At 35.5% G+C, this 27,783-nt stretch overlaps 1 protein-coding gene and 1 pseudogene across 1 annotated transcript in view; both read left to right on the forward strand.

Annotated features, from left to right (window-relative positions):
• The window catches only part of Dok6 (docking protein 6), a 424,913-nt gene that overhangs the window by 146,818 nt on the left and 250,312 nt on the right, over positions 1-27,783 (forward strand). The window contains exon 2 of the mRNA XM_005373053.2: positions 15,893-16,000. Within this exon, the coding sequence (XP_005373110.1) occupies positions 15,893-16,000 (108 nt within the window). The remainder of the gene's footprint in view (positions 1-15,892; positions 16,001-27,783) is intronic.
• Positions 24,033-25,820, forward strand: LOC102007611 (annotated as a pseudogene).

The following is a 27,783-nucleotide window of genomic DNA, read 5'->3' on the forward strand; positions in this document are numbered from 1 at the left end:
TTTTTTTTTTTTTTTTTTTTTTTTTTTTTAGTTTTTATTTTGAAAGTCTTACTAAGTGATTGCTGAGGCTGAGTGAGAAATTGCAGTCTTTCTGCCTTGGTCTCCCAGACTGCTGGGATTGCGAGTATGTGCCACCAAAGAGGGCATCTTATTTAAATCTTCATGAATAACTGGGTTTCTTAGATTCATTTGGATATTTGCCAAAGTGAATGAGAGGAAAAAGTGTTCTCTGTTGTTAAGTGCAGTTGTTGTAGTCACAGTTCTTATGAAAATGTCCATGTTTAAAGAAGTTTTATGAGGCACTTTGTAAACTAGGCAAACATTATTGCATTAATTTAATAGTTACTGGATACAGCATTCTTACTGTGATACAGATGAAATCAGACAGTGCAGGAATGTATGGGGAGGGATGTTATGAGTTCTGTGATTCCCCTTATAAATTCTTAGAATAAAACTTGCATTTTAATTTTTGTAGTTCAGTGCTCCTTGTCTCCCATCTTTTCCGAGCTCTTGATTTCATTTTGAAAATTTAATTCCTGAACTTGGACATAGAAATTGTGTCTGTAACATTTCTGGTGATAACTCTTATAAACCCAGTTTCTACCAAACTTGTCATGTGATTTTTTAATGAAATTAGCTTGTTAAATATATTCATTCGAGGAAAATTGATTGGTGCATGAGATGGATATTCCCCCTTACTATTAGAGGATCAATCCTTAAAACATTCTAGTCTGTATAAAATAATGAAAGCAAATACTTTTTTATTTGAATAAATTTATTATATTTTCCTAAGAAACTATAGAGAATTTTTAAAAATTTTCCCATCTAATCTAGGAAATTAATCCTGTGGTCTAGACTGTGGTAAAGATAGAGTGGTAAACAAGAACACAAGAATTGTAATATCTAGCTCCAATTTTCTTTTTTTTTGGTTTTTCTCCGGTACCGGGAACCGAACTCACGACCTTGCGCTTGCCAGGCAGGCACTTTTCGTCTGGCCCCAATCTTCTTACTATATTCTGCAATCCTTCATAAATACTGATTTTATTGTGCTTATAATTTGTAGACATTCTGTGTTTTTGAATTATTGGGTAATAACTGCTTCAGAATTCTGGAAATGGGCTGGAGGTGTAGCTCCGTGGTCGGGTGCTTGCTAGCAAGCTCAAGGCCCTGAGTTCAACACCCTCTCAACTCCCAGCCCTGCAAAAGCAAAGCAGAATTTTGTAAATTGCTTTAGATCCCCCCAGAAGTTCAAATTATCTATCATTTCCTTAATGACAGATAAAATTTTAATTTTTAGTCACTCTTAAAACTCTAATATTCTAATCCTAAAAGCAAGATTACAATTCTTAGTGTATAAAGAAACAATAATCCTCCAAACATTTTGAGACAATACTAACATTATATAGAAAATGGTCTTGGAAGTTAGCACTGCTTAATCCAACCCTAAACAAGCCTCAAGGAGAGAAGGGCATCAATGGGAAAAGCAAAGATGAACATAAAACAAAAGTGACCTTAGTTAGTTAATTAGAACAGTAATAGACACATTTTCTTTCTCTTTATATACTCAGGGCACATTTTAAATACTTTGGGATTCCCTGAGTAAAATGCCGACAGTTTAACTTTGTTTAATCCACTACTTTACACAATCACTTAAAACATAAATTCTTTGCCTCCTTACTTCAGGTAAATGTTAGTACCATCTGGTGCATTAGTCTATTCTAAGACACAAGTTCAGAGCGCATGTATAGAAAATTGTGAAGATTATCAAATTATGAAAAACTAAGTTATTTAACTTCACATATCTTAAAATGGATTACATCACTTTGTTTTTCCTTTTGCTATACTTTGACATTTCCTTTCAATAGATTTTTTTTCAATCTTAACTTAATTACAGTCAATATTTAATCTTTAAACATTTTACTAAATTGGTCAAAGCAATAGAAATGAAAATCTTTCTGGAAAAAATGATGAAGTTAAATTTTCAAAGAATTTTTAATTATAAAGAAGTGCAGATAAATGATATAAATATAAAGGTATGAATTTTAGTATGTTAAATATTATACCAAATGATTCATTTGAGAAGTTGAAATCTAAGTTCACTTCCCTGCGAAAATGAAGTAGTTACATAAACAAAACATTGTGAATAAAATTCAGGTAACTCTTAGGAATTGTGGAGCTCATGCCTGGTATTCTTAAGAACTCTAAAATATATTAAAGCCTGCATGAAGCAAAATACAAAATGAAATAAAATTATACAATTGACCACCTGTTCCAATACTTACCTATTCAGACAAGTCTCATGTTAGAGAGGGTAATTTGATTTCAACTATATTGTACTGATTTTATAGGAAATTATTTGCTGGATAATTGCTAAATGTATTAAGAGAGGATTAAAGTTGCTTTCCTGAAACTAAGCAAGAACTTAAACTACAAAGATTAAAAGGATGTGGTTTCTATACTTGAGAAACTTATTGTCTCTTTAAAGAAATATACTTGTGGCTTTTACTTATGAAGGAACAGAATCATTTAAAAAAATAGGTGTTAATATCCTAAGAACTTGGCTTACAAGTCTGGAAATATAGTGCTTGCTTCTACAGCACATACACAAGTTTAGAAATAAGAAATATATAAACACATGTCATAAGTATATATAAAAGATAAGAAGTTTATTGCATTAAGTATTAAATCAAGTGAATGATATATTAAATATTGTCTCTCTTTGCTTTATCTTTTATAACAATAACATTATGAAAATTTATGCTCATAAATTCTTTCTCATAGGAATGTATTTGGAAATATATATAATTTATTTCTATTTTACTCTTAAAATTACATTGCTCATGTACCTGTATTGATAAAGCATTAAATCGAAAACATCAACTACATAAAAAGCTGATTAATTCCTTTACAATTTCCACTCTACCTTCACTTTCAATTTCTTCTTGCTCATTGTTCTTAATTACTTTGATGTTTATTTGTACATTATTTGAATATTGTTTTTATATATTTACTGACAAATAAAGATGGCAGAAATTATTGTTACCAGCTAGAAATATATTCAGCAAGTAGCAGAGACTCAAGTAATGCTGTTGAAGGAATAAATTATAAGTGTGACATGTTTTTAAAAAGTTATATGCAAATAAAATATGTATTTATGCATGAGAAAGAAAGGGAGAGAAAGAGAGGGAGAGAGAGGGGGGCCTTGTTTTAAGTGTCCATCAAAATATAGGCAATGGTGAAATACATCTTTTTGAGGTAAGATTTGTGAATACCTATTTTCAACAGGTTTTTATCATGAACAAATTTTGAATTTTGTCATAGGATTTTTCTGCACCTATTGGGATCATCATGTAACTTTAGTCCTTGGCACTACAATGTGGTATATTATGCTTATTAATTTATATATACTGAATCATCCTTTTAACCTGAATATTCACCCTTTTAACCTCTAAATGTATTCATTTGTGTCTGTTTGGCTAAGTGTTTATCAATTTTATCTTTCTAGAGAACCACCTTTGTTTCATTGATCCTTTCTAGTGTTCCTTTAGTCTCCATTCATTAATTTCTGCTCTGATCTTTATTATTGCTTTCCCACTATTGGTTTGGTATTTCCTTAGTTCTTGTTTTTCTAGGCCTTTGAGATGCATCATTAGGTCATTTATTTGAGATTTGTTATATTCTTTTATGTAGGCACTCGTGGTTCTAAACTTCCCTCTCTGGATTGCCTTTGCCATGTCCCAGATTCTAGTAATGTTTTGTTTGCTTGATTGTTTGCTCATTATTGCTTGATTCTAGAATATTTTTTTAAATTTCACACTGGATTTATCAATTACTCACTGGTCTTTTAAAAGTGTATGTCCAATCTCCATGTTTCTGTAGTTTTTGTGGATTCTCTTCTTATTTGCTTCTTGTAATTTTATTCCATTTTGACCTGATAAGATGCATGAGATTATTTCAATTTGAAAGCAGAAGAAAGATTATTACAGATGAGGAAAGGGATTGAGGGGATGAGGAAGGTGAAAATTAGTAGGTAAAAATAATCGTATTCTGTGTAACTGATATGTATTAACAATGTTTTTAATTGTAGGCAATATTTTTCTCTGGTTAGTGGTGGTACTTCAGATGATTTTTAAGGTTTCTCCAATTCACTCTTTGATTTTTTTTAAGATTTAAGTCATTTTTAAAAGAAAATAAAATATTTAAGTTGTGATTTGAAAACATCAATATAATCCTGTAGTCACCCAAAGTGTATTTTTAAAGATTATATTGCTGCAAGAGGGAAAAAATACTATTCCTGCTCTCAAGTCACTTGGTAATTCACCATCAAAAATAATAAAAAATTACCTGGAACACAAAGTAAAATGTAATGAATTCCTTAACAGTTGAGCGTAGAAAAAGTGTATTTTAAGCTACAATTATTGAAAGTAATTTAATTATTTTCCACACCAATAATGAAGCAGAAATCATAGTCTCCTCTGTGTAGATTCATTATTTAATTGCATATTTAAATATATGTCTGTCTATATTGCAGTTTAGATTGGAGGCACTATGATATGCAAGTAAGACGGGCCACAAGAGATGTGCAGAGCACAGGCTTTGACCAGAGAGATGCATTGGATGCATCCAGTTTGGTAGCACATATCCAATCTTGGTAGCACTGCTTGACATGGAGAGCTTTGCTCATTTACAGCACTTGAGTTAAGTGGGTTCATGGTACTTCCCCTTTGTGCCTTTGCCAGAATTCCGTGGTCACAGTGACAGGAAGCATCAAAGCAACACCTTCCCAGCTGTAATTCCACGTTGTCTCCTTGCACAGCCACAAGAACTACCCCTTTCCTGTGACTCCAGCCTCCACTTCAAACCCAGTCATTGTCAACTTATTTTAATAGACAAACTAAAGCTGTCAGAATGTTTTTAGCAAGTTGGATGCATTGGATATAAATACTTCCATAATCTCTGCATCTTCGCCAAGTCTATGTGGTGTCTGCTTCCTTCTTGATAGTATTCAGTCTAATTAATGATTTATTCTAATACCTTTCCTACCACACTTTTCAGAGACTTCCATCTGCTTTCCTGAAAAACATTAAGGAATCAGTCCTTCAGTCCATATCTGTTACATTATTTATAGGACTAGGGACCAAGAATAAGGAAAAAGGTAAAATGGATCTACTATCATTTGTGAAAACTTGAACATGTGATTTTTTTAACTTGAAAAATAATCACAAATTAAAACAGTCAGTGAAAATGGCACAAACTAAATGGACCTTTTAAAGAAAATATAGGCGTATATCTTACCAGGTAAATAGAACATTGCTTGCAGCCAAAAAGAATCTTCCAGTACTTTCTTCTTATTCATACTACTACCTCAAACTAAATCAGTCACTATCCTGATTATGATTGGAGAATTTTCTTGATATTGCTTTACCCACCACCTCAGTACATATCATTCAACCACACAATTAAGGGAATTTATATAAAGGATTACAGAATTATGCACTAGTTTTACACTGGATTCTTTATTCAACATGATGATTTTGAGGTTTGTATAGTAGCCTAGTGTTTCACATGTTTTAAGGGCACCCTAGTGTTCATTTATAAGGATAAACCACAATGTATGCTTTTCAGATGATTACAGATGATCTTTCCATGAACCTTATTGTAAAAGGAACGTGGCTTTCCGTTGGGTACTTAAGCAAGAATGGAGTTGTTGGATTCTGTGACAATTTTGAGTAGGACTGAAGATTCAAGATAGATGTTCATCCATGAACATCCAAGATGTTCATGTTGTTCCTGGCTCCCTTAGGAAGAATGTGAAGCCCCTTCTCCATGTCCTCACCGGCACTTTGTGCTGTATTTTTATTTTTCCTTTCAGTATTTTTTCTTTCATTTTTATGAGAATACAGTTGTGTGTCTTACTTTAGATATCCTGAGTGCCAGTGAGCTTGAGCACATTCATCAGTTTATCAGTCATTTGAACAACCCCTATATCTAAGTGCCTGTACAAGTATTTTGCATTTTAAAGCCTAGATGGCCTTTTTCCCTTTTGAATTTTTTACATTTCTTTCTGTCTGGATGTGCATCATTTATACAGCTATAGAAAAAACTTCTAATCAGTAACCTGATGTCTAATTCTCCTACTATTCTTTCCTGAATAAAATAATAAATCCTTCCATGTCTCAATTTCTTGTTTTCTCTACTAATTATGCTTTTATGTCCTATTTTTCCCACTTTGAAATCACAGACAAGCCAATTAATGTACCATTCTTTATAAAAGCTTTAATTGTCAGTCCTTTCACATTCATATCAAGAATGTATCTCATTCCTAAGGCTATGAACATTTGACATCATGTTAAAGAGAATGACAGACATTAAAAAGCAGAAATGTTATCCATCTAACACTGCAGTAGTTCAGAGAGAGAGAGAGAGAATGCATCCACCTGAATTTGATTTGAGGGTATTATGTGAAAAGTCAATTTTCAATTTTTGTCATATTTACCCAATGATCCTACATCCCTTTTGTTGGAATATCTTTACAGATTATCTTGAAACACCTCTTTTTTTTTTTTTTGAAACACCTCTTTTGATCACACTGATATATGTGCATTCATGTTTATAGCAACACAATTTGTAATAGCTAAATCATGGAAGCAACCCAAATGCCCGTCAACTGAGGAATGGATAAACAAGTTGTGGTATTTTTATATAATGGAATATTACTCAGCTATAAGAAAGATAAATTTGATGCTTTTATAGGTTAATGGACACAACTAGAAACCATACTCATAAATAAAATAAATCAGACCCAGATGCATAAACACCATATTGTGTCACTAGGGTAAGAACCTGAAAGAGTGAATAAAATCTAGAAGGTACAATAGACATTGTGAAAAGAAAGGAAACTGCTCAAAAGGAAAGAACAACTGGGATGAGGGAAAGGAGAAAAGAAAGATGGGGGAAATATGTACTTATGTATACACAGGATAGCTAACATAGCAGTACTACTGAATTTTATTGCTTTATTGAAAGGAACAGTTAATGTTTAAGTGTTTGCTCAATCTAACATGTCTATATTTGTTTATCTGAGTAACGAATCTGAAGATATCAATATGTAATACAACATATTGTTAATTTCCTATCACCTTGTATGAAATTCTGTATTGCTTATATTATTTTTGTGTTATTTTGTAAAGGTATATGTGTTTGTTAATATGTTTTGGTTCTTTTACCTTTAAAATTAAAAAAGAAATATTAGTTTTGCTATAAATCAAATATATGTGAATTGAGCTTACTCTATTTATTGGTCTCCTTGTGTCCATTTCTACAGTATCTTAATTATTATATCCTTTTAGTCATTAATAACATCCCACAAAGAAGGCCTACCATTTCAATATTCTATCTTACCCAACTCAATAAATTCACTAGTTTGTAACCTAATATATGGTCAGTTTCTTTCATAGTGCTTGTGAGCTTGACAGTAATTTATAGCATTCAATCATTGATTGAGTGCCTTGTTATAAAGGTCCCAGTTAATTTAATCTTGCTGCTGAAATAAAATCTTTCCTGATTTATACATTTGTTCTTGCAGATATTGAAATTTTTAAAATGTTATTATATTTTTATTTATGTTATTACTATATTTGATTTATAACTCTGAAACTACATTAATAGTACAAACACAAAAATCACATGATAACCTCAGTAGTTGCAGGAAAACATTTAACAAAGTTAAACACTCACTCATGACAAAAAAGAAAAATCTATGCAAAATTAGAACAGAAGGTCTTTATCTTAATCTAATACAATCCATCTATGACAAATCAGTAGCCAACATGACACTAAGTGATCAGAAACTAGAAGCTTTTATTCTAATGTCAGGAACAAGACAAAGATGTCCACTATCACCACTCCTATTCAAATTAATTCTGGAAATATTAGCCAGAGCAGTTAAACAGAAGAAATAAAGGTAATATGGATAGGAAGAAGTTAAAATATTATTAACTGTTGGTGACATGATACTCTACATAGAAGATTTCAAAAACTCCTCTAAAAAAACTCCTAGAAATAACAACCAAATTCAACAGCATAACCGGATAAAAAGTCATCACTGAAAAATCAGTAGATTTCCTGTACATGAATAACAAACACAATGAGAGAGAAATTAGAAAGAATAACATCTTTTACAACAACATCAAGTAAAATGAAATACTTTAGAGTCAGTCTAACAAAGGAATGAAAGACCTATAATCTGAGAACTATGTTGTGCCGAAAAAGGAGATCAAAGAAGATAAGAGAAAATGCAAAAATACCTCCTGTTTATGGATAGGCAGAACCAGTATCATGAAAATGGCCATATTTCCCAAACTTACACAGATGCAATGCAATCCCAGTCAGAAATACCAATGGCATACCTTACAGAGATAAAACAATCCTAAAATTCATATGGAACCAGAAAAGACCTCGAATAGCAAAAGCAATTCTAGGCAACAAAGACAAAGCAGGGACATCATAATCCCCAATTTGAAGTAATATTCCAAAGCTACTATAATAAAAACATCATGGTACTGGCAAAAAAAGACCTGAGAATTAATGGAATAGAATAGCAAATGCAGAAACAACTCCAAGCACACTAAGCTCTTATCTTTGACAAAAGGGCCAAACCTTCACTGGAAGAAAGAAATTGTGCTGGAAAAAACTGACTTTCCACGTGCTAACAGAGGGAAGAGACAACCCACAGAGAGGGACACAATTTTACCAGCTATTCCTCAAAGGACTCATACCTAGAATATATAAAGAACTTAAAAAAATTACATCCCCCCCTCAGTTTAAAGGCCCTATCTAAAAATGGGCATATGAAATGAACAGACACAGCTTAGCTGGAAAGTATAAACAGCAAGTAAATATATGAGAAAAGTTCAACATCACTGATCATTTGAGAAATGTGAATTAAAACAACACTGAGATTCCATTTCACTACAGAAAGAATGGCCATCATCAAGAATCAACCAATAACAAATACTGGTTAGGCTGTGGAGCAAAACCAAACCTTCTCCACTGATGATTGGAGTGTACATTTGTACAACCACTATGGAAATCATTATAGAGGCTCCTCAAAAAAATAAAGCTAGAGGTTCCATTTGATCCAATCTGGTAACTTCCCAAAAGAGTTAAAAGCATCACACCACAGTGATATGCACGTCCATGTTTATAGCTGCACAATTTACATTAGCTAGATATTTGAAATAGCCTATATACCTATCAACAGATGAATGGAAAGAGAAAATGTGGTTTTTGTGTGCAATGGGCTACTACTCTGCTGTGAAGAGGGACAAACTTGAAACAGTTTTAAGTAAATGGATGCACCTGGAGACCATATTTTTAACTGATATATTTCAGATGAAAATGTTTACATATCTCATTGTTTCTCTTGTGTAAGAAACCAAAGGCATAGATAAGTATCAAAGTGGATGACAGATATTTGAAAGTAGGAAGAAAATGTCCACATGGGCAGGAAAACAAGGGGGGGGGCGGTGAAGGGAAGGGAGGGAAAATGAAATAAAAAGACAGAATAGAGGGGAAAAAATGGAAACAGCTTTTGTAAGTGAGGAGGGGAAGCAGGGTTGAAGGGAGGGGAGGGGAATTGAAAAAAAGAATCCAGATATACTATGCACAGGTACAAATTCCTTATGAAGAATGTGATCTTTATGTATATCATAAGTGTACCAATAAAATTTTAAAGATGTTATATTTCTTTTTTAAGATGTCTATATTTTTAAGATGTTATATTTCTATTTTTGTCAATTTTGATTTATATTTCTGTGGCTACATATATGTGGATTCTCACAAATTCAGAACAGTTTATGCACTCTATTGGATTATCCTCTGATCATTCCAAAGTGTCTCTATTTCTATTAAATGTTTACTATACACTTCCATAAATAGTTACAGCAGCTGTTTTTTGTTTTTTTTATTTTTTTGGTTTTTTTCCGGTACTGGAAATCAAACTCACGACCTTGCACTTGCCAGGCAGGTGCTGTGCCGCTGAGCTAAATCCCCAGCCCAGCAACTGTTTTTTGCTTACAGCTTCGGCTCTGCCGTGTTCCATGGTGGCTTCAAGCTCCTAGTGGCTGTCATCAGGGACAGAAGTCAGGCTCTTACTTGGGCTGCTTCTCCTCCAGTTTGTGAACTTCCGTGGTTGTTCTCATGTTCTCTACGCACTCCCTTAGCCCCTTACAGCACTTGAGCATTTAATACAAGTTCCCCCCATGGCCTGAGATTAAAACAAACCAGTCAGAATAGAGGCGAGTGATATTTATTTAGGGCTTATTGGAAATACATGTTAGAAGACACAAAATTCAAGCAGTCTTGAAAGCATACTGTGAAGTTCTAAGATAGAGCGCTTTTTTGTAGTTTAAACTGCAAGGTGGATTGTTAATTACAACTCTCACTTGTCAAGAGTGTGATCAGCTCGGTAAAGGTTAAAGCTTTTTCTAAGAAAGGAATCAAGCACAGTCTCAGGAAACAAAGGAAAGGTTTCACAAACCATTAGGAAGATGATGAATTTCATTCCAGAAGTCACAGTACCTCCAAGTTCCCAAAGCTTGCCTCTGCATGGTGGTGTGTACAAGCAGTTTACTTCAAAAAGTCAGCTGTCATCCTGGTGTGACTGTACCTGCCTGCATTCTCAGCCCTCTGGGATGCTGAGACAGGAGGATCACAGATTTGATTCCAACCTGGGTAATTTAGCAATTTAGCAAGACAGTGACTCAAAATAGAAATTTAAAAAGTGCTGGGAATATAGGTCAGTGTGAAGGCATGGGGTTCCATCTCTCCCAGTGTATGCAGCGCATGCACACACACACACACACACACACACACACACACACACACACACAAAGTCAGCTGTGGATGTGCCTGAGACCTGGTTTAACAATGGCCTCCTGCCCCCATTTTAAGGACCTAGAATCAATGTTTCTGCACTTTATCCTCTCTGATACCACAGAGCAGATTCACACTTGCAGTTCTCTCAGGTAAATCCCTCTCTCCCTAGATGTCTGCATCACCCGTACTCTGACTTCCTCTAGCACTGTGATTAGTGTCCCAGTGTATGCTAGTCTGCCCTACCTCAAGTGGCACTTACGCTCCCTCACGGTGCTGCACCTCCCCCACAGCACTAGGGCCCTCAAAAGGCTGCTCACAGTGCATTTATTTGTCTGCTCTCACTTGTCTTTCCTCTGAAATGAATGTTCCACGAGGTAGGAATTTTGTTTCCATAGGATAGAACCTTGTTTGTTTATTATTATAATTGTTTTTAGCTACTATATCTATAGAACTTCCAAATACTTTCTGAGTGCACAAATGCATGCATGAATGAATGAATGGGAGGGATTCTGGCATTACAATACGGGGTAGGGTTTTAAGTGGCTCTCACAGCATGAGGTGAGGAGAAGCCAGTGTAGTGTCCTCTGTATTTACAGCCTCTTTGCATCACGCCCGCAGCCCCTACTGCCTGAGCTCCACTCCCTGTCAGGTCATCAGTGACTTTTGATTCTCAAAGGAGTGGGAATTCTACTGTAACCTGCATTCCAGGGATCTAGCTTGTACCGATTTGAATCATTCACCAACCACCCCCACGCCACCTCTATCCATGATGCATCTAACAATTGTTTAGTTCCAGGGCTAACTGTTATAGCTTATGCAGTGGTACCTTGGTTCACCAACGCATTTTTTTGCAAACAATTTCGTTTGCAAACACAACCGAGGCCATCTTTCCCATTCAAACACAGATGTGGCCATCCTTTCCAAATTAAGTTTGTGAAATGAGATGCCACTGTATAATAGCAAATAAGCATAAGGCACTATTGCAAAAATACTAAACCTCATCAATATATTGAAAAGAGCTAGAGCTACACACACCAATGCATTAAATTTAGCAGTGTGTAGTGGTTACTTTTTGCAAAGAAGAAATATCTTTTAATAGTACCGTACACATTTTGTCAGAGGACAAAGACTGAGGACTAAAGCATTGAAATTACTCAGTATATCCCTGTAATAACTATCCTTGAGTGGAATAGTGCTTTGTTTGTTTATTTATTGTATTATATGTTTACCTGATACACAGTTATGAATAACTGAATTCTATAACCGAAGATATCATCTACATAGTATGTTGCTTGCAGAAGAGAATGCAAATATAATCCACTTTATTGTACTGATTTCTTCTGTTTCAAAATCTCAAGACATTCTTTAGTGCAATGGACTCAGGTTTGACAGTTCTCATGCTCAAAAGTTCTTCCAAGTTTCTAACCAAAATCCTATTTGAAGTGTAAGGTTCATTAGGTCAATAGCTTGTGATGGAACAGGCCCATTAAATCCAACTTCTGGGTAAGTTAAAGCTTGTGAATGACTCCTAGCTAAATAACATAATTACAGCTATGGACTAAAGCCAAGAAACCTGCCATTTACTTCACAGTAATCTTAAATGTAAAAAGAATGTCCTTTGTGTAAAATCACCTTGAAAAGGAGAAAGCACTTAAAGCAAGAGATTGCCATGTGGTAAAAGGGTTTTCATCAGAAAGAAGGGGATTAAGAAGGTATTTAATTATGGCAAGCTGGCTAGTGGCTTAATGCGGTGGAAAATGAGGGTGTGGACCAGTTGGGGATTCTGGGGATTTGTGAAGGCCTGACAGCAACATGGAATTTTGTAAAAGGAGAATTTGAGGGGCACCCAGAAGCCAGTTTGTGAGACAACCAGCATCTTCAGAAGAGGGCTGTGAGTGAGAAGATGAAATCAGTTAGTCCTCCCAGGCTAGAGTGGAATAGCACCCAGAAACCACGAAAGAGCAGGCAGCAATGTCATCTGCCAACCAAAAGACATGGGAAAGGGAATCTTCTCGCCAGCCCTAATTTGTCTTTGTAACATTTGTAGCCAAATGGCCTCTGCAGCTTCAGATGACCCCGAGAAGGCAAGAACTGTCTGGAAAGAACAGTCGATTTCTTCCTGTACTGCTAATGAGGGTCATTAATTTATGTCCCATTTAAGGAACCTAATTTCATTCGTAAGGTTCTCTTTCATTTATAATCAAAATGAAACCTATTTTATTTTTTTTTTCTGCCCTCAGGGTGATTTCCTGGTCTCAGGAAATCAGTCTTTATGCTCTGGAATTTTTCCAACATACTTACCTAAGATGTTAGTTCTAGGGTCTAAACCAGATCATAGTACACTCATAAAACCTGGCGTGACAGAAAGGAGAAAGGGTGATCTCCGCTTGCTTCCACTCATTTTATATTCCTGGTGTGGAGGTGGCATATAGTGTCCTGACTCATACTTAATTTGATTTCACATTTATACAGAATGACACTTGAAAATTCTGCACACTGAGGCCCTTTTTCATAATTTACTTCTTATTTAAAAGCAAAAAAGTTTTAAAAACTGTATCAAAGAGGAAATAAATCTTTACTTATTAAATAAGTACTTGTTTACTTTGTTTAAAAATTCAACTATAGATCAGATCAATATATAAATAGTTCATAAACATGTTGAATTTATATACTGTGTCTTATTTGTTCTACTGTGATTTTTATTAGACTTTCTTTTTTGTTTTAGATATTTTTTTTTATTACCAGGAATCAAACTCACAACCTTGCACTTGCCAGGCAGGCGCTGTGGCTCTTAGCTATATCCCCTGCCCTTTGACTTTTGAATTATCAAAAACAGCTTAATTGAAATAGAAATTGAAGAATATTTTGCAAAATACTTGTCTCTCACACTGCAAGATGTTCTAGGTGATGAAAAACCCGATACTGAAAATCTCTCACAGATCAGAAGGGACTAAGGAGTTAGGGCACATAAATGCTACTTCTAATCCTAGATTGGATCCTGACATAGAAGACAGAAAAAAATCTTGAAAAAAATCTGTATATAATTTAGAGTTTGCTTAGTGTTTTTGTCAGGTTTTTTTTTTTTTTTTTCAGATTTTAGCACTGTTAATACCTTAGTATGAAAAATGTATGATGATTAGGTAAGCTGCTAGTATTATAAAAATGTAAATTTTAATCGAACTAACTCTTCCAAAAAATAAATAAATAACCTAAGAGCTTCACTGGATAAACAGTTTATTACAGGTCTTTAGAAAACAGTCTTACCTGTGTCTGCTTGCTTCTGTGATGTAAAAACAAAGAGATGACAAACATACAAAAATGCTAAATCTCTCCTTCCTCATTATTTCTCAGGTCTATCCTACAGCAATATTGATTGCCTAAGTCAGGGCACTTATGCTTTCTGGCTCGTGTTTAGCTCACTCTAAGTCAGTTTCCACTTCAAATATAACTTATTTTGTAATTTAAAAATCAGAATTCTACAACCCTAGAAAATCCATGTAGAAACGGGTTAAAATAGACCAAACCATATATTTATATTGCATTTTCAACATTTTAAAATTTTGTCTCATTTTGGAGGCAGACATCAGGAAAGAATTAAGAAGCAAACACAGTGCACTACTAAACATGAGCATACGAAAGAATTGTAGGAGCTCTAAAGGAATAAACAGCTCCTGATTTTAGGTGAATGGTGTGGAGTCATTTGAAAGGAAAAATGTATCTAATCCCAGGCAGAAAGGACAGTTACGAGCAGTTATGCAGGGAATTTAAGGTTGTTCTTGACGGGCTTTCCAAGGCTGCTGGAGAAGATCTAAGAGACACAGTGAGAGTAGTGTGTGTGTTTGCATCGTCGTTCTCCTTACTCTGCTCTTCTAATGAGAAGTCTGTGTGCTTCCTCTAAGAGTACCCTGTAACCTGGGAAACACATTTTTCCGCCATCAAGAAACAATGCATACAGGGATAATTCAAAAGGATCACATTAGCTGTCCTCCACTGAACAGAAAACACTACTACACCTTTACAATTTAAATAGAAGCATAAAAGATAAACATAGTGACCTAATTTCCTCAAATTTCTTTTGATGAATTTCCTCATTTCTATGCTATGAAAAAACTAAACAGCAACAACAAAATTTTGCTAAATCTGAAATTTAAATTTGTGGTCACTTTGTATTCCCAGACCTATTTAATTTCTGCAGTGAAAGGTTCATTTTAGTACCTTGCCCTTAAACTTACCTGTGGAGGACTTGTGACATGGTAGGAATCAGGTGGAAGACAATCCAAAAGTATGCTGTTCATTAATTTCGCAGACTATAAGGGTAAGGCGCAGAAATAGTGGTTTCTATTTTGTGATTAGAAGTCATTTTTAACAAAATTGAAAAGACAGATGCATGTTCAACTTTTGACATTATTTCTAATTTGATATTAAAATGAAGAAAATATCTATTTAATCCAGGAACCATGAACTTCATTACACATAAATATTTAATAAGAATAGAAAGAGACAGATGTGCCCATTGCAAAAACACATTTCATACTGTTTTCCAAATTAATATACAAAAATCCATTGAAACACTAAAATCCTACAAGTTAATTTTTCAATGTGATTTTTCTTCAACACTAGAAAACTGCGTTGCGTCAGGGCTTCATTTAACCTTATTAAACTGCCGTTGCACTGGCATGGAAAACAGAGAATTGTCTGGCATGAAGAATATGAGAATAAATAGTATATGTAGCACTGGCACACAGGTGGTTTCCTTATATTCACCTACTGCAACCAACAAATTGAAAATCTCATAGCACAATCTATTCATGAAAAATTCATTTTATATAAAATATTTTTAATTTACTGTGTTGTTAATTAGTAATATACTTACTATTCAAAGGCAGAGTTACTCTGCAAAATAAGTGGCTTTAATAAAACTGTTTGCAGTGGGTTAACCTGAATACATAAAGTTCTTGTAGGCAGTAATTTTATGTAAAAAGACGGATAATAGAATTCCTTTCTTTACTTTCAGATTTTCAGACGATGCTGGTTGGTTTTCAAGAAGGCTTCCAGCAAGGGACCAAGACGGTTAGAAAAATTTCCAGATGAAAAGGCAGCTTATTTCAGAAACTTTCATAAGGTAAGTCACAGTCCTGGAAGCCCCTGGAGAATTACTGCACCCTTGACAACTGGTGGAGACATTTCTTTGATCGATGAAATCTGCAAGGGCAAAACTTCATGGCCAGGATAAAATACCCCCATTCTGATAAAATGCAAACGGTATTTTTCTTCTTTATTTTAATCATCTTCTGTAAATGCCAGTAGTACCTCTGCAAAATGAAAGGCTCATTTTTATTGCTACTTTGTAAAATGAGATGACTGACTCATAACTCAAGCGGATCACTTTCTAAGGTGCTGAGAAGGCATTTTTCCTCTGTTCAGGTTAATTGTGCATTTGTTACTTTGATTTAAACTCTGGGAAATATTTGGGATATTAAACTTTTGAGATGAGCTTTAGCAGTGCTAATGAAACTGTTAATGTACATAGCATTTACTGGTAGATGCCTGAGTGAACGCAAATATACTTATAGGTAGAGATGTGGCATAAATTATAGGAATTCATTATTTCTGAGAATTACAGGAATATAAAACATAACCCCAAAATAATGATAAGTGTATCACCTAAAGTTGTCCTTGGTGATGATGTCAACACATAATTATGTGTTTTATAGTAAGACAGAGAATTTATTATCAGAACTCAGAACTGTAGAATAATATCACCTACTGGTATATGCCTGAGTAAACTCTAGGAACATTTGAGTTATTCACTACTGTGAATTCAAATTCCTAAAAGAAGTTGTGAAATTTATTTTGTGTAATATATAGTTTTACTTTCTACTTCTATAGCAATAGATTATTTGATAATAATGTTAACATTTTACTTCACAAGTAACTAGCAGTCTCGTACATTGTATTTAAATCTAACAAAATAGCTTAAAATTTGAGTCTCTATAACTCACTATAAGGTATTGTGTCTATTAATTTAGATTTACTGCCAGAAAGTGCAAATTCAAGTTTCTGTTCAGTCACTTACTAGCTCATGGGTATTTGATTTCCCCAATGAGTAGATAATTTATTACTTGAGATATGGTATCATAAAATAGCCAACACAATGCTACCTGCTCTAAGTGTATGAGAAATTCCTGGACCTCTAAATTATCAATATTTTTGTATTATAATGATTATGGTAATGATTTTAGGAATAAAGGTAAACCTGACTTAATGAAGAATTGCCAAGTTGGAAAATGTAAATCCGTGACATTTATTTCATGAGCACAGTTATGAAAAGCTGTATATTCTATATGTGTTCCGTGAACTCTTGGTAAGAACACTCTTGCTTGCTAATAGCTGTAGCTAGGATACCTGAGCTTCTTTTTCTGAAAATAAAACCAGCAAAATTCTTAAGTAGACTCACTGTGTTCTGCTTGGAACCATTCATCTTTAAATGAAACATGGACCCCTGATAGTATTCTAAACATCCATGAGGATCAGTAATTTGCACATATCTGCTCTAAGGTAGCTCTCTGCTCCTGATCAGGGATACAACAGTGCAGGCCACACAGTCATTGTTCTGAGAAAACTTGAATTCTAGTGCAAATGATGCACATGCATATATCTTCAATTCAAGAAGGCATGTAGAGTTGAGGGATATATAGATATAGTTTGCTATAGAAAAATCATTTGACTAATTTGGAATTCAAGTAGAACTCCTTAGCAAAAATGATATTTGAATTGCAAAACTAATAGGGGTAATTTGTTAGCCAGAGAGAGAAAGCGTTATCTCCTATATATGTCTGGAAAGGTCTTCTTTCTCCTCATTTTAATATTCTTTTATTCATTTCCTATTTTACCCACTTCTTATGCTAAAGTAATCACCGGTCCTCCATGGCAGTGTCCAGAGCTAAAGAAAATGCTAGCTGCTATTTGTCTTGGAGACTGCTCATTGAAAATTGCTTGCTTCTACTGAGAACAGTGCATTTCCATGGCAAACTTCATTCCTTAAGTTATTCTGTGAGTGGTCAGAACATGAACTATCAGCCTGGTGTGTAAAGTAAACTTATAAATGTTCATTATGTATATAATTATAAAGTACTCAATATGTGCAGTGAGAATACTGTGATGGAAAAGAAAGATGGTACCCTAGTGTGGTGGATTAACTAATGGTCAACTTGTAAAACCAGCTGAACTGAATTAGTGTGGTGCTGGGTGTGGAAGGCCCACCTGAGGACTGTTGCCAAGAACATAAAGGCAGAACCAGAGGGGAAGGTAGTGTCCTGTTGATTTTCCTAGAGACAGTCAACACACTAGTTTTCCTGATTTGAACTCATCACATTGGTTTTCCTTATAGAAACTTGGTTGTTCTCATCATCATAAGAGCTAGGGTCTTTGCTGTTGCTGAGGATGGCTGCAGTTCTTCTTGGGGGAGCTGTGCTCCTTACTTTGAGCATCACTTCCTGGCTCCAGTGCAGATCTCTCAGCCTACTGGCACAGATCCATCATCCTGCTGGTGCAGACTTTATAGCTGCCCCCACTGACCTTTGGGCCTTCCCAGTGCAGATACTTGATACAGACTTCATGAGACATTGTTGTGGGCTCTAGGCTCCAGCTGAACTCATGGAGGCCATTGCCATGGGCTCTAGGTCTTCAGATAAACTCGTCCAGGACATTGCTGTGGGATCCAGACCTTCAGCTCGATTCTTTGGGTCTTTTGTGTATTGACAGATCTCCTGTACTCTTTTGCATTTGACTCCTTGGATGAATATTATAAAATAATCCTATAAATTGTCCTCTATTAAATACATTCCCCTGTAAACCTTGACTACAACACCTAGTTTATCTTTATCAGTGATCTTACTTTCTTAATAGCAGAAATCAAACAATGACTATGTAAATGTCACATAATGGCAGCAAAAACATCAGCACTTAGATGATTCAAGAATATAGAGGAAGATCAGGAAGGAAGGAAGAAGAGAAAGAATGGAGGGAGGGAAGAAGGAGAGCCAGAAAGAGAAAAAGAAAGAAAGAAAGAAAGAAAGAAAGAAAGAAAGAAAGAAAGAAAGAAAGAAAGAAAAGAAGGAAGGAAGGAAGGAAGGAAGAAAGAAAGAAAGAAAGAGAAAGAAAGAAAGAAAGAAAGAAAGAAAGAAAGAAAGAAAGAAAGAGAAAGAGGCAGAGAGGGAGGGAGGAAGAGGGGAGGGGCAAGGCTAGGTGAGCCAAGGGGAGGGAAGAGGAGAGAAGGAAAAAGGAAGGAAAGGATGGAGGAGAAATAAAGGAAGGAAGGAAAGAAGGAAGGAAGGAGAAAAGTGTTTTAGTTACTTTTATCTCCTTTGTGAGACAAAGACCCTGCACTCATAAGTTATATTTGGCTCACTCCAAGGCTGGGTGGTACAGCAGAGAGGCATGGCAAAGGAGATAGTAGGCAGAAGGTAGCAAAGCAACAAAAGATGATTACAGTTCTTTCCTTCATCCCTTATATCTTATCCAGGCTAATTAGCGTGAGTGGCACTCACACACTTAATCCTCATGCCCTTGAACCTAGTATTGCGCCATGAGTCAATCCCAGCATCACACACTGTAGATCCAGCCACCACTGAAAAAGCTTCAGCTATGACCACATGAGGCTTGGTGGGAACATCTAGACACAAACCATAACAGGCAGAGAGAGGAGAAGAGGGAAGGGGAAAAGGGAGGGGAGGAGAGAGGAGGGGAGGGAAGGGAGGGGAATAGAGGGGAGGGAAGGGGAGGAAAAATTGCTTAGGAAAAAGAACACGTCAACACTCTGGGAGCAACATAACAGAATCCAGAATCTCTTCATGGCAGTCACACAGCCCAACATAAAACCAAAATTCCTCAATTCATGTAAAGCCATGAAAATTGAACACAATCTAAAAGGAAAAGAAGATCAACAGACAATAATCTGGCTATTATTTCCATTGTGAATTATCAGAAAAGAAGTTTAAAATGGCTATCGAGCCTACACTTGAGATAAATGAAAATATGATTGTATTTAATTTAAAAAATAAGAAAAATGAAAAATGAATTATTTTTATTAGCACATGTTTGCAGTATATAATGATCAAATTCATTATGGGGAATTTGTACATGCCCATGATGCACTTTAACTGTTCTTTTTGCACCATTTCCCTCCTCTCTCTCTGACCCTTTTCTCCTTTTCTAAAAAAATGAATGCTCTATTTCCTTTCTAAAATCAGTTTTAAGAAAACATAATTGAAATTTCAGGATTATTAGACATCCAATATTAAAATTTCAATAGCTAATATTAATAGCAAGGAAAACCATAGACTTGCAAATAAATTAAACACATAGAACAGACAAAGAGAGAGAAGAGTATTTTCTTAAAAGAAAGAGAAAAACAAAGTTTTGGCAATTTAAGGACAATTAGTAAGTTTCTGGCACATGGGTAGTAACTATCTTCAATGTCAATAAATAAATGCATCAGAAAAACTTATATGAGAAAAAAAGTGCCTGAAAAATTCCCCAGTTTTGTGAACAGTGAATTTACAGATTCATTACATTCAGTGAACTCCAAGAAAAATATTCTTAAGAAAAGACATGCCTTGTAGGCAGATCATGAAAACTGGATAAAAATCAAACAGAAAGAAAATCTTGAAAGCAGCCAGAGGAAGCTGATATGCTACCTTCTGGGGCTACTGACTGGAAGGCAGTGAACTTCTCATCAAAGACCCTGCAACCCAGAAGAGATAACGAAAAAATGTCTTTAAGGTGACAAAATAAAAGTTTACCTTCAACCAGGAATTCTGTAACTAGTAAAAAAAAAATCTGTCAAAAATAAGTGAAGATAAAATTATTTTCAGATTAAAAAATCTAACAGTATTGATTTCCTCCATATCTAAACTAAAACAGCTAAAGGAAGTTCTCTAGGCTCTGAGAGATTATACTGCATGGGAACTTCAATCTTCAGAAAAAGTTGAAGAGAATTAAAAATACATAGATAAATATAAAGGACTAGTTTTGGGATGTATGATATATGACTGTGTACTGCAGGTATTAAATATGACATAGTGTGGATGAGTAAAATGGTAACATTGTGAGGTTTAATAATGTCATTCATTATTAAGTATAAATAAACTATGAAAAGTAAGATATTTACTGTAGTCACTAGAATAATACTTTAAGATTAAAGCAAATCCAGGGATATAACTCAGCAGCACAGCACCTGCCTGGCAAGCACAAGGTCCTGAGTTCTATTCCTGGACCAAAAAAAAAAAAAAGATTAAATAAAAGATATGTAGCTCAAAAGTAAGTATATTAAAACTGAATTCTTTATAAAATTAAAAATCTTAAAGCAAAGTAGGAGATGAGAAAAACAATAGTAATAATAAAACTTGACAAACAAAAACAAATAATAAATTAGTAGACTTAATTTCAATGAAACAATAATTACATTAATGTTAACAGAATAAGCATTAAAACTGAAAAGGGAAAATTAATGGGAGTAATTAAGACTTAACAATATGCTGTTTACAAGCCTTTCATATTAAGTATAAAGATAATTTGAATGTAGATGAATGGTAGATAATAAACCATCAAAACACTGAATGTAGAGTTAGACTGATTTATTAAGTTAGATAAAATATATTCTGGGCAACAAATACTATTCGAAGTGAACAGATTGTTTAATAATGCCAACACTATCAGTTCATCACAAAGACCTAAAAATCATAAATATTAATGGGTTTAATTCTAGAACCTTGAAATACAGGCAGTGAGTTTTATGAGTGTAGAAAGAAATCATTTCACACTCTACATAGAACATTTTGACCACTTTTTCCTCACCACTCGATAGATTAGCTGGAAGAAATTATCAGTAATGACATAAGGTCACACTGACTAATCAACCATTTTGAATCAACTAATAGTTTTATACCTGCACACTAAACAACCACAAAGTTGTTTAGACTAATGTACAAAGTGTACATTAGGCTGGACAGCATATGGTGTGTTCAGCAAAGTAGAACACATGTTAGACTTTTTGTTTGTTTGTTTTTTGTTTTTTTTTTTCTGGTACCAGGAATCGAACTCACAACCTCGTGCTTGCCAGGCAGGCACTGTGTCGCTGAGCTAAATTCCCAGCCCCCACATGTTGGACTTTTAAAAAGTTTTAAAGAGTTGAAAAAGATTGAAACCATACAGCGTGCTTTCTCTGACCTAACTGGTTTAAATGAGAGATCAACAACAATGAATTACCTAGAAAACCATGAATTAAGAATGTACAGCTGGCAATAATCAAAGGGGTCAAACAGAAATCACACAGGCTGAAGGCAAGTGCTCTGGAAGGAAAGGTAATGAAAATGCAAATATTAGGATATGTGGAACATAACCAAAACAGTGGGCACAAGGAAAAGTGTAATTTTAAATTCTTTTTTTTTATTTTAAAGAGAGTGCTAAAAGAAAAAAAAAAAAAAAGAACAATAGTGGCATACCAACATCACAAACATAAACAAAACAAAACAGAAACATTAAAAGTGATACCTCAAGCATAGAAGGGCTATCCTGGGTATAGGTAGCACCAACCAATAAGCTTGTAGTCTGAGTGGAATAAAAGGGAAAGTGAGACTCAGGGTTGCTGCTTGGTGTCTCCTGCCTGGCATGTCAGGAACTGTTTCTCTTCTGTGATGCCCCTGTGCTGTGCCACCCTGCCTTGGAGCCAGTCAGCTATGGAATGAAACCTCTGCAAACTGTGAGCCAAATAAACCTTGCCTCCTTTAATATTGGGTGTTGAATACTCTGTACAGCAATGAAAAAGTGAATAAGACAGTTAAAATAATGAACAATCATCTATTTCCAATATAATGTAAAGATTGAATAAGGAAAAAGAAAGGATTAGGTGTAAAACATTCCAGTCTCTTAGGACTTTGGTTTAAGAGAAAGAAAGTTGAAAAATAGACCACTATATAGGCATTTTTCTCAATTTTTGAGCCAAGACACAAATATCTTGGTGTGTTTTAAAACCATAATATCTGGATCCATGTAATGATCCAGAGAACCAGACATGTAAGACTAGTTTTGAGAACCAAGGATATTTCATTCATTTTAACAAATAGCTGGGATTAAGTATGAGACCAGGTATAAATAATGGATTAAAATTAATACTAGAAAATGATGACTAGAACATCAAAACCATACATGCTTTGTATGTCAGCACCCCTCCTTGTTAGGTGAAAAAAAATCAATCTTCAGATAACATCAGGAATACTATGAGAATAGGGATAGGTAAGGGAATAATCTTTTAATAAATAACCAGTTTTCACTGACTGTAACTTGAAGCTACCAGAAGCACGTTAATAACTAGATTCAGTGTATGTGACAGCTGAAATTTACCTTTCTTGTGGCAATTCTCTGAAGATTAAAGTTATTATTACTACTGCTTTCCTTTTATAGAATTGGCAAGGCTAATTTAGTTTCTTCAAATTTCCCTTCAGGAATTTTATCAGGTTGTTTTCTTAATCTGATTGTGAGGTAGTGAAGCTGGACGAGTCCTGACATGGAAGAATAATTAGCGCATACTTTATCAGTGGTAAGCAATGTTCAGGTTCACTTTGAAGAGGGCATATTCATGATTTCTTGTTTTGATTTTAGCTTTACAACATTGCCCAGTGCACCTAACTGGCTGGCTTGTTCTATTATTTCAGCCTTTTGCGTCACTTTCACTATTTTTCTTATTCCCACATTGTTAAGCAGCACAGTGACACTGACTTTTGCTTAGAATTTACTTCTACTTTTTTTTTCAGAATCAATATGATTTTATGTCTAAATGCTGTTACATTTACTTTTCACAAATAGCACCATTAATTTTTTTTCTTGCTAAATTGTTTTTTTTTTGTTTTATTTTTTAAAGAAAATAGTACCAAAAAAAGAACAATAGCAAAATACAAACAACACAAAGCAAGGACATTAAAAATCATACAGGGTTTCAAACCAATTGATAGAGATTAACAGTGGTTGTTTTAGTTTTACTTGCGTTCTTTTATCATCCCCTTATTATGATAAAATGCCACTCCACCACTCAAATGTGAGCCACTCTTCAACTCATTAAAATTATATTACCATTAAGTAGCTCTGAATTGCTCAAAATGGAGTAAGACTCTTCACCCTGAAGACTTGCTTTCATCTGCGAGATGGGTGACCTCAGATGCTTCTCTTGCTAACAGTAACTTCAACTGCTCTTCAATGAAGTTGTGAGCAAAGCTGTCCTCTACATTACGAATTTACTACTAATCCCAGCCCACATATGCTGAACACAGTATTATTATGAATATTATATAAATTTTTACGAAGCTATTAATAGGACTGTTCATGCAGTGTTTATTCTTGTGAAACTGCTGTGTCTCAATGTGAACTTGGACACTGAAGCTTACCGGTGAGGGCATAAGATATTCTTGTATTTGCCAGTAGGGACAGCAACTGCCTTTTTCCACTGCAGCTATCGTGAGGATAAATAAGACCTAACAGAAGAAGAATTTCAGAGTGTTTGGAGTAGTCCAGAAATGCTAAGCATTATCTTCATTAATGTTCTGAAATGTTTGTTCTGACGAGGTAAAATGTTTGTAAACAGCAAACTGTAAGTAGCAGGGAGCCCTCCCTCGCGGCCTTCCTCACCCTGTGCTCCAGCAGCTGCCCGCAGAAGCTCCGCCACCCGTGGTCCCTCCCAGGCGAACCCAGGGTCCCTGGCACGGGCTATGGCTCCCTGGGGCTGGTGCTGAAGACGTGAAATAGGCCCTCTCACTTCCAGGTGTAGACCTCCTGCCACAGTGGGGCCAAAAGAGCAGGGATTATTGAACAGTTGGGGAAGTCTCAAAGTATTAAAAGATGCTGTGACAGTTGCAAAGTCAACTGATTTTAAGGACAAACCCAAAAACTTTGGGGCTAAACTTGTTCAAGGTGTTGTCAACAACACAAACGAAGAGGAGGTAGATGGCAGCACCACTGCCGCTGTCCTGGGGTGCTCCTCTGCCCAGGAAGGCTTCGAGGTCAGCAAAGGTGCAAAACCCTCGGGAATCAGGAGAGTGTAACTTAGCTGCTAATGCTATGAGTGCTGAGCTTAATACACAGTGTAAACCTGTGACAACCCCCGAAGAAATTACTCAGGTGGCTACAGTTTCTGCAAATGGAGACAAAGAAATTGACAGCATCATATCTCAAGCCAAGAAGGTAGAAAGGAAGAACATCATCACAGTAAAGGATGGAAAAATCCTGAATGAGGAATTGGAAATTATTGAAAGCGTGGAGTTTGACTGAGGATATATTTCTCCGCATTTTACAAGTACAGCAAAAAGCCAGAAGTGTGAATTCCAGGATGTCTGTGTTCTGCTGCGTGAGAAGAGAATCTCTAGCATCCAGTCCATTGTACCTGCTCTTGAAATTGTCAATGCTCACCAAAAGCCCTTGGTAGCAATTGCTGAGGACTTTGATGGAGAAGCTCTCAGTTCCCTGGTTTTGAACAGGCTGAAGGTTGGTCTTTGGATTGTCACAATCTAAGTGCCAGGGTTTGGTGACAAGAGGAAGAACCAGCTGAAAGACATAGCTGTTGCTATTCGCAGTGCAGTTTTTGGGGAAGAGGAATTGACCCTAAATCTTGAAGGTATTCAGCCCCATGACTTGGGAAAAGTTGGAGAGGTCATCATGACCAAAGATAATGCCATACAGGCAAAGGTGACAAAGCACAAATTGTAAAACATGTTCAATAAATCGCTGCACAATTAGAAATCACAACCAGTGAACATGAGGAGGAGAAACTGGATGAATGGCTGGTGAAGCTTTCAGATGGAGCGGCTGTGCTGAAGGGTGGTGGGACAAGTGATGTCAAGGTGAATGAGCAGAAAGAGTGTACTGCTTTCAACTTACAACCCGGAGATTTCTAACAAAGATAAAAAATTTGGTATAAAAATATGAAAAGAAGACTGAAAACTCGCGCAATGACCACTGCTGAAACTCTGATGTAGAAGGACCCGTGATGGTAGAGAAAATCCTGCAGAGTTCCTCCAAAGTTGGCTATGATGCTGTGCTCTGAGACTTTGTGAGTATGGCAGAGAAAGGACCTACAATGGTCCTCGGAGCTGCTCTGCTGGATGCTGTGGGGGTGGCCTCTCTGTTAACAATGGCAGAAGTTGTGGCCACAGAAATCCCTAAGGAGAAGGAGCCCGCCATGGGCACCATGTGCAGGATGGCTGACTGGATGGGCAGTGTCGTGTTCTAGCCTAGAAGAGTACTTGGCCCTCGCTGATGAACCGTGACAGAAAGCACCGTGCAGAGTCCTCCCAAGTAACTTTGGAAAATTCAGGCAAATGGAAAAGAGGAGAATGCCGGCTGATGAAAGAAAATCACATGCCAATCACTGCAGGTTTCAGTTACAATATATAGAATGATCATTTACCAGTGTCATTGTCCATGCCTACAGATAACTTCTTTGGTATTTTTGAATACAAAAACATTTGAATATTCCTGAAACTGGGAGCCAGAGCCACATACCAGTGTACTTCTTTCAACTTAAATCCTGGAGATTTTACTGCTATTCTGTTTCAGTCAGGATTCTAGCACTTGCCATCACAGATGAGAAATTCAGCAACAGCCCTTCTGTGGAGAGGAAGAACAATTGTGTAGAAAACAGAGATCAATTATGTGATAACCCCTGTGTAATAAGAATCTCTTTAAAATTTTAAAAAGAAAGAAGGTATGAGGGAATGGTTAATCCTGCCTCTGGAAACTTGGACCTTAGAAAGGATGGGACAGTTAAGTGGCTTTTTTAAAGATTACGGTGTTTTGACAAAGCATAGTAATCAAGACGAATGCACTGTGTGAAGAAGAGACGGTGTGAGTGTAGTCCTGTGAAGTTATATTGTGTGTTGATCTGGAAAGAATTTGGGTAACCTCTCATTGGCCAACTCTGAAGGAGATCTAGAATGGGAGCAGAGGACCTGGAAGTGGACACAGTAACCATTTGAAGGAGCATAAAAAGACTTCACACATGAGTTAAACTTTTATCCTTTTTTTTTTTTGTACCTGGAATTGAACTCAGGACCTTGTGCTTGTCAGGCAGGTGCTTATGCCACTGAGACATATCCCCAGCCCTGAGTTTCGTCCTTTAATCAACAGAGAAGTTGTGAAAAGTTTGAAATGGCTTGTCATATACTCAAATGTATTTTGTTAGTGTTTTAATACTTGTTATTGTCAGTTATTTTGATTTGCCCTAAAATTTTCTATCATGATCAATAGCAACAAATTAATCATCAAATAAATAAAATGTTTATATGAGGAATTTCTGAAAAATGAGATAATGATACACTTATTCCTCTATCAATTTTACCAATATATTATACCCTGTCTGGAACAGAATATTACATGCTTATTAGTATTAATGGTCTCATTTAGACATTTGATATGTTTCTGTGATAGAGATCTTGCTGCATAAATCAATTTTTATATGAAACTGTTATAAAATGGTATATAGTTTTTTTTAACTTCGTGGTACTAAAAAATTTGAAATTCAAATCACTAACTACTGAAGGAAGTTATTAAAAATGCATTAGGGTTGAAAATGTAGCTGTATATAATTGTCATAACAGACACTCAAAACAAATTTATCCTGGATGCAAACTGAAATAAAGTAATTTACATAGGATCAGCTAATAAATTTTCCTTAACTTTCTAAGAAGATAAAAAAAAATAGTTCATAGAAATCTTAATTAAATAAATATGAATGCTGTCTGTCAGAAGGAAAATATAAATAAAGTCTCTCAGAATGATGAATAAAGGTAGAATGGTGTGAAGTTTCAGGGATGAAAGCTACAGTATGCCAAAAAATTGATGCTTGAATTGGAACCAATA

This window comes from Chinchilla lanigera, unplaced genomic scaffold, assembly GCF_000276665.1.
Source record: "Chinchilla lanigera isolate Chin_1 unplaced genomic scaffold, ChiLan1.0 scaffold00001, whole genome shotgun sequence".
In the NCBI taxonomy this organism is placed as follows: Eukaryota; Metazoa; Chordata; class Mammalia; order Rodentia; family Chinchillidae; genus Chinchilla; species Chinchilla lanigera.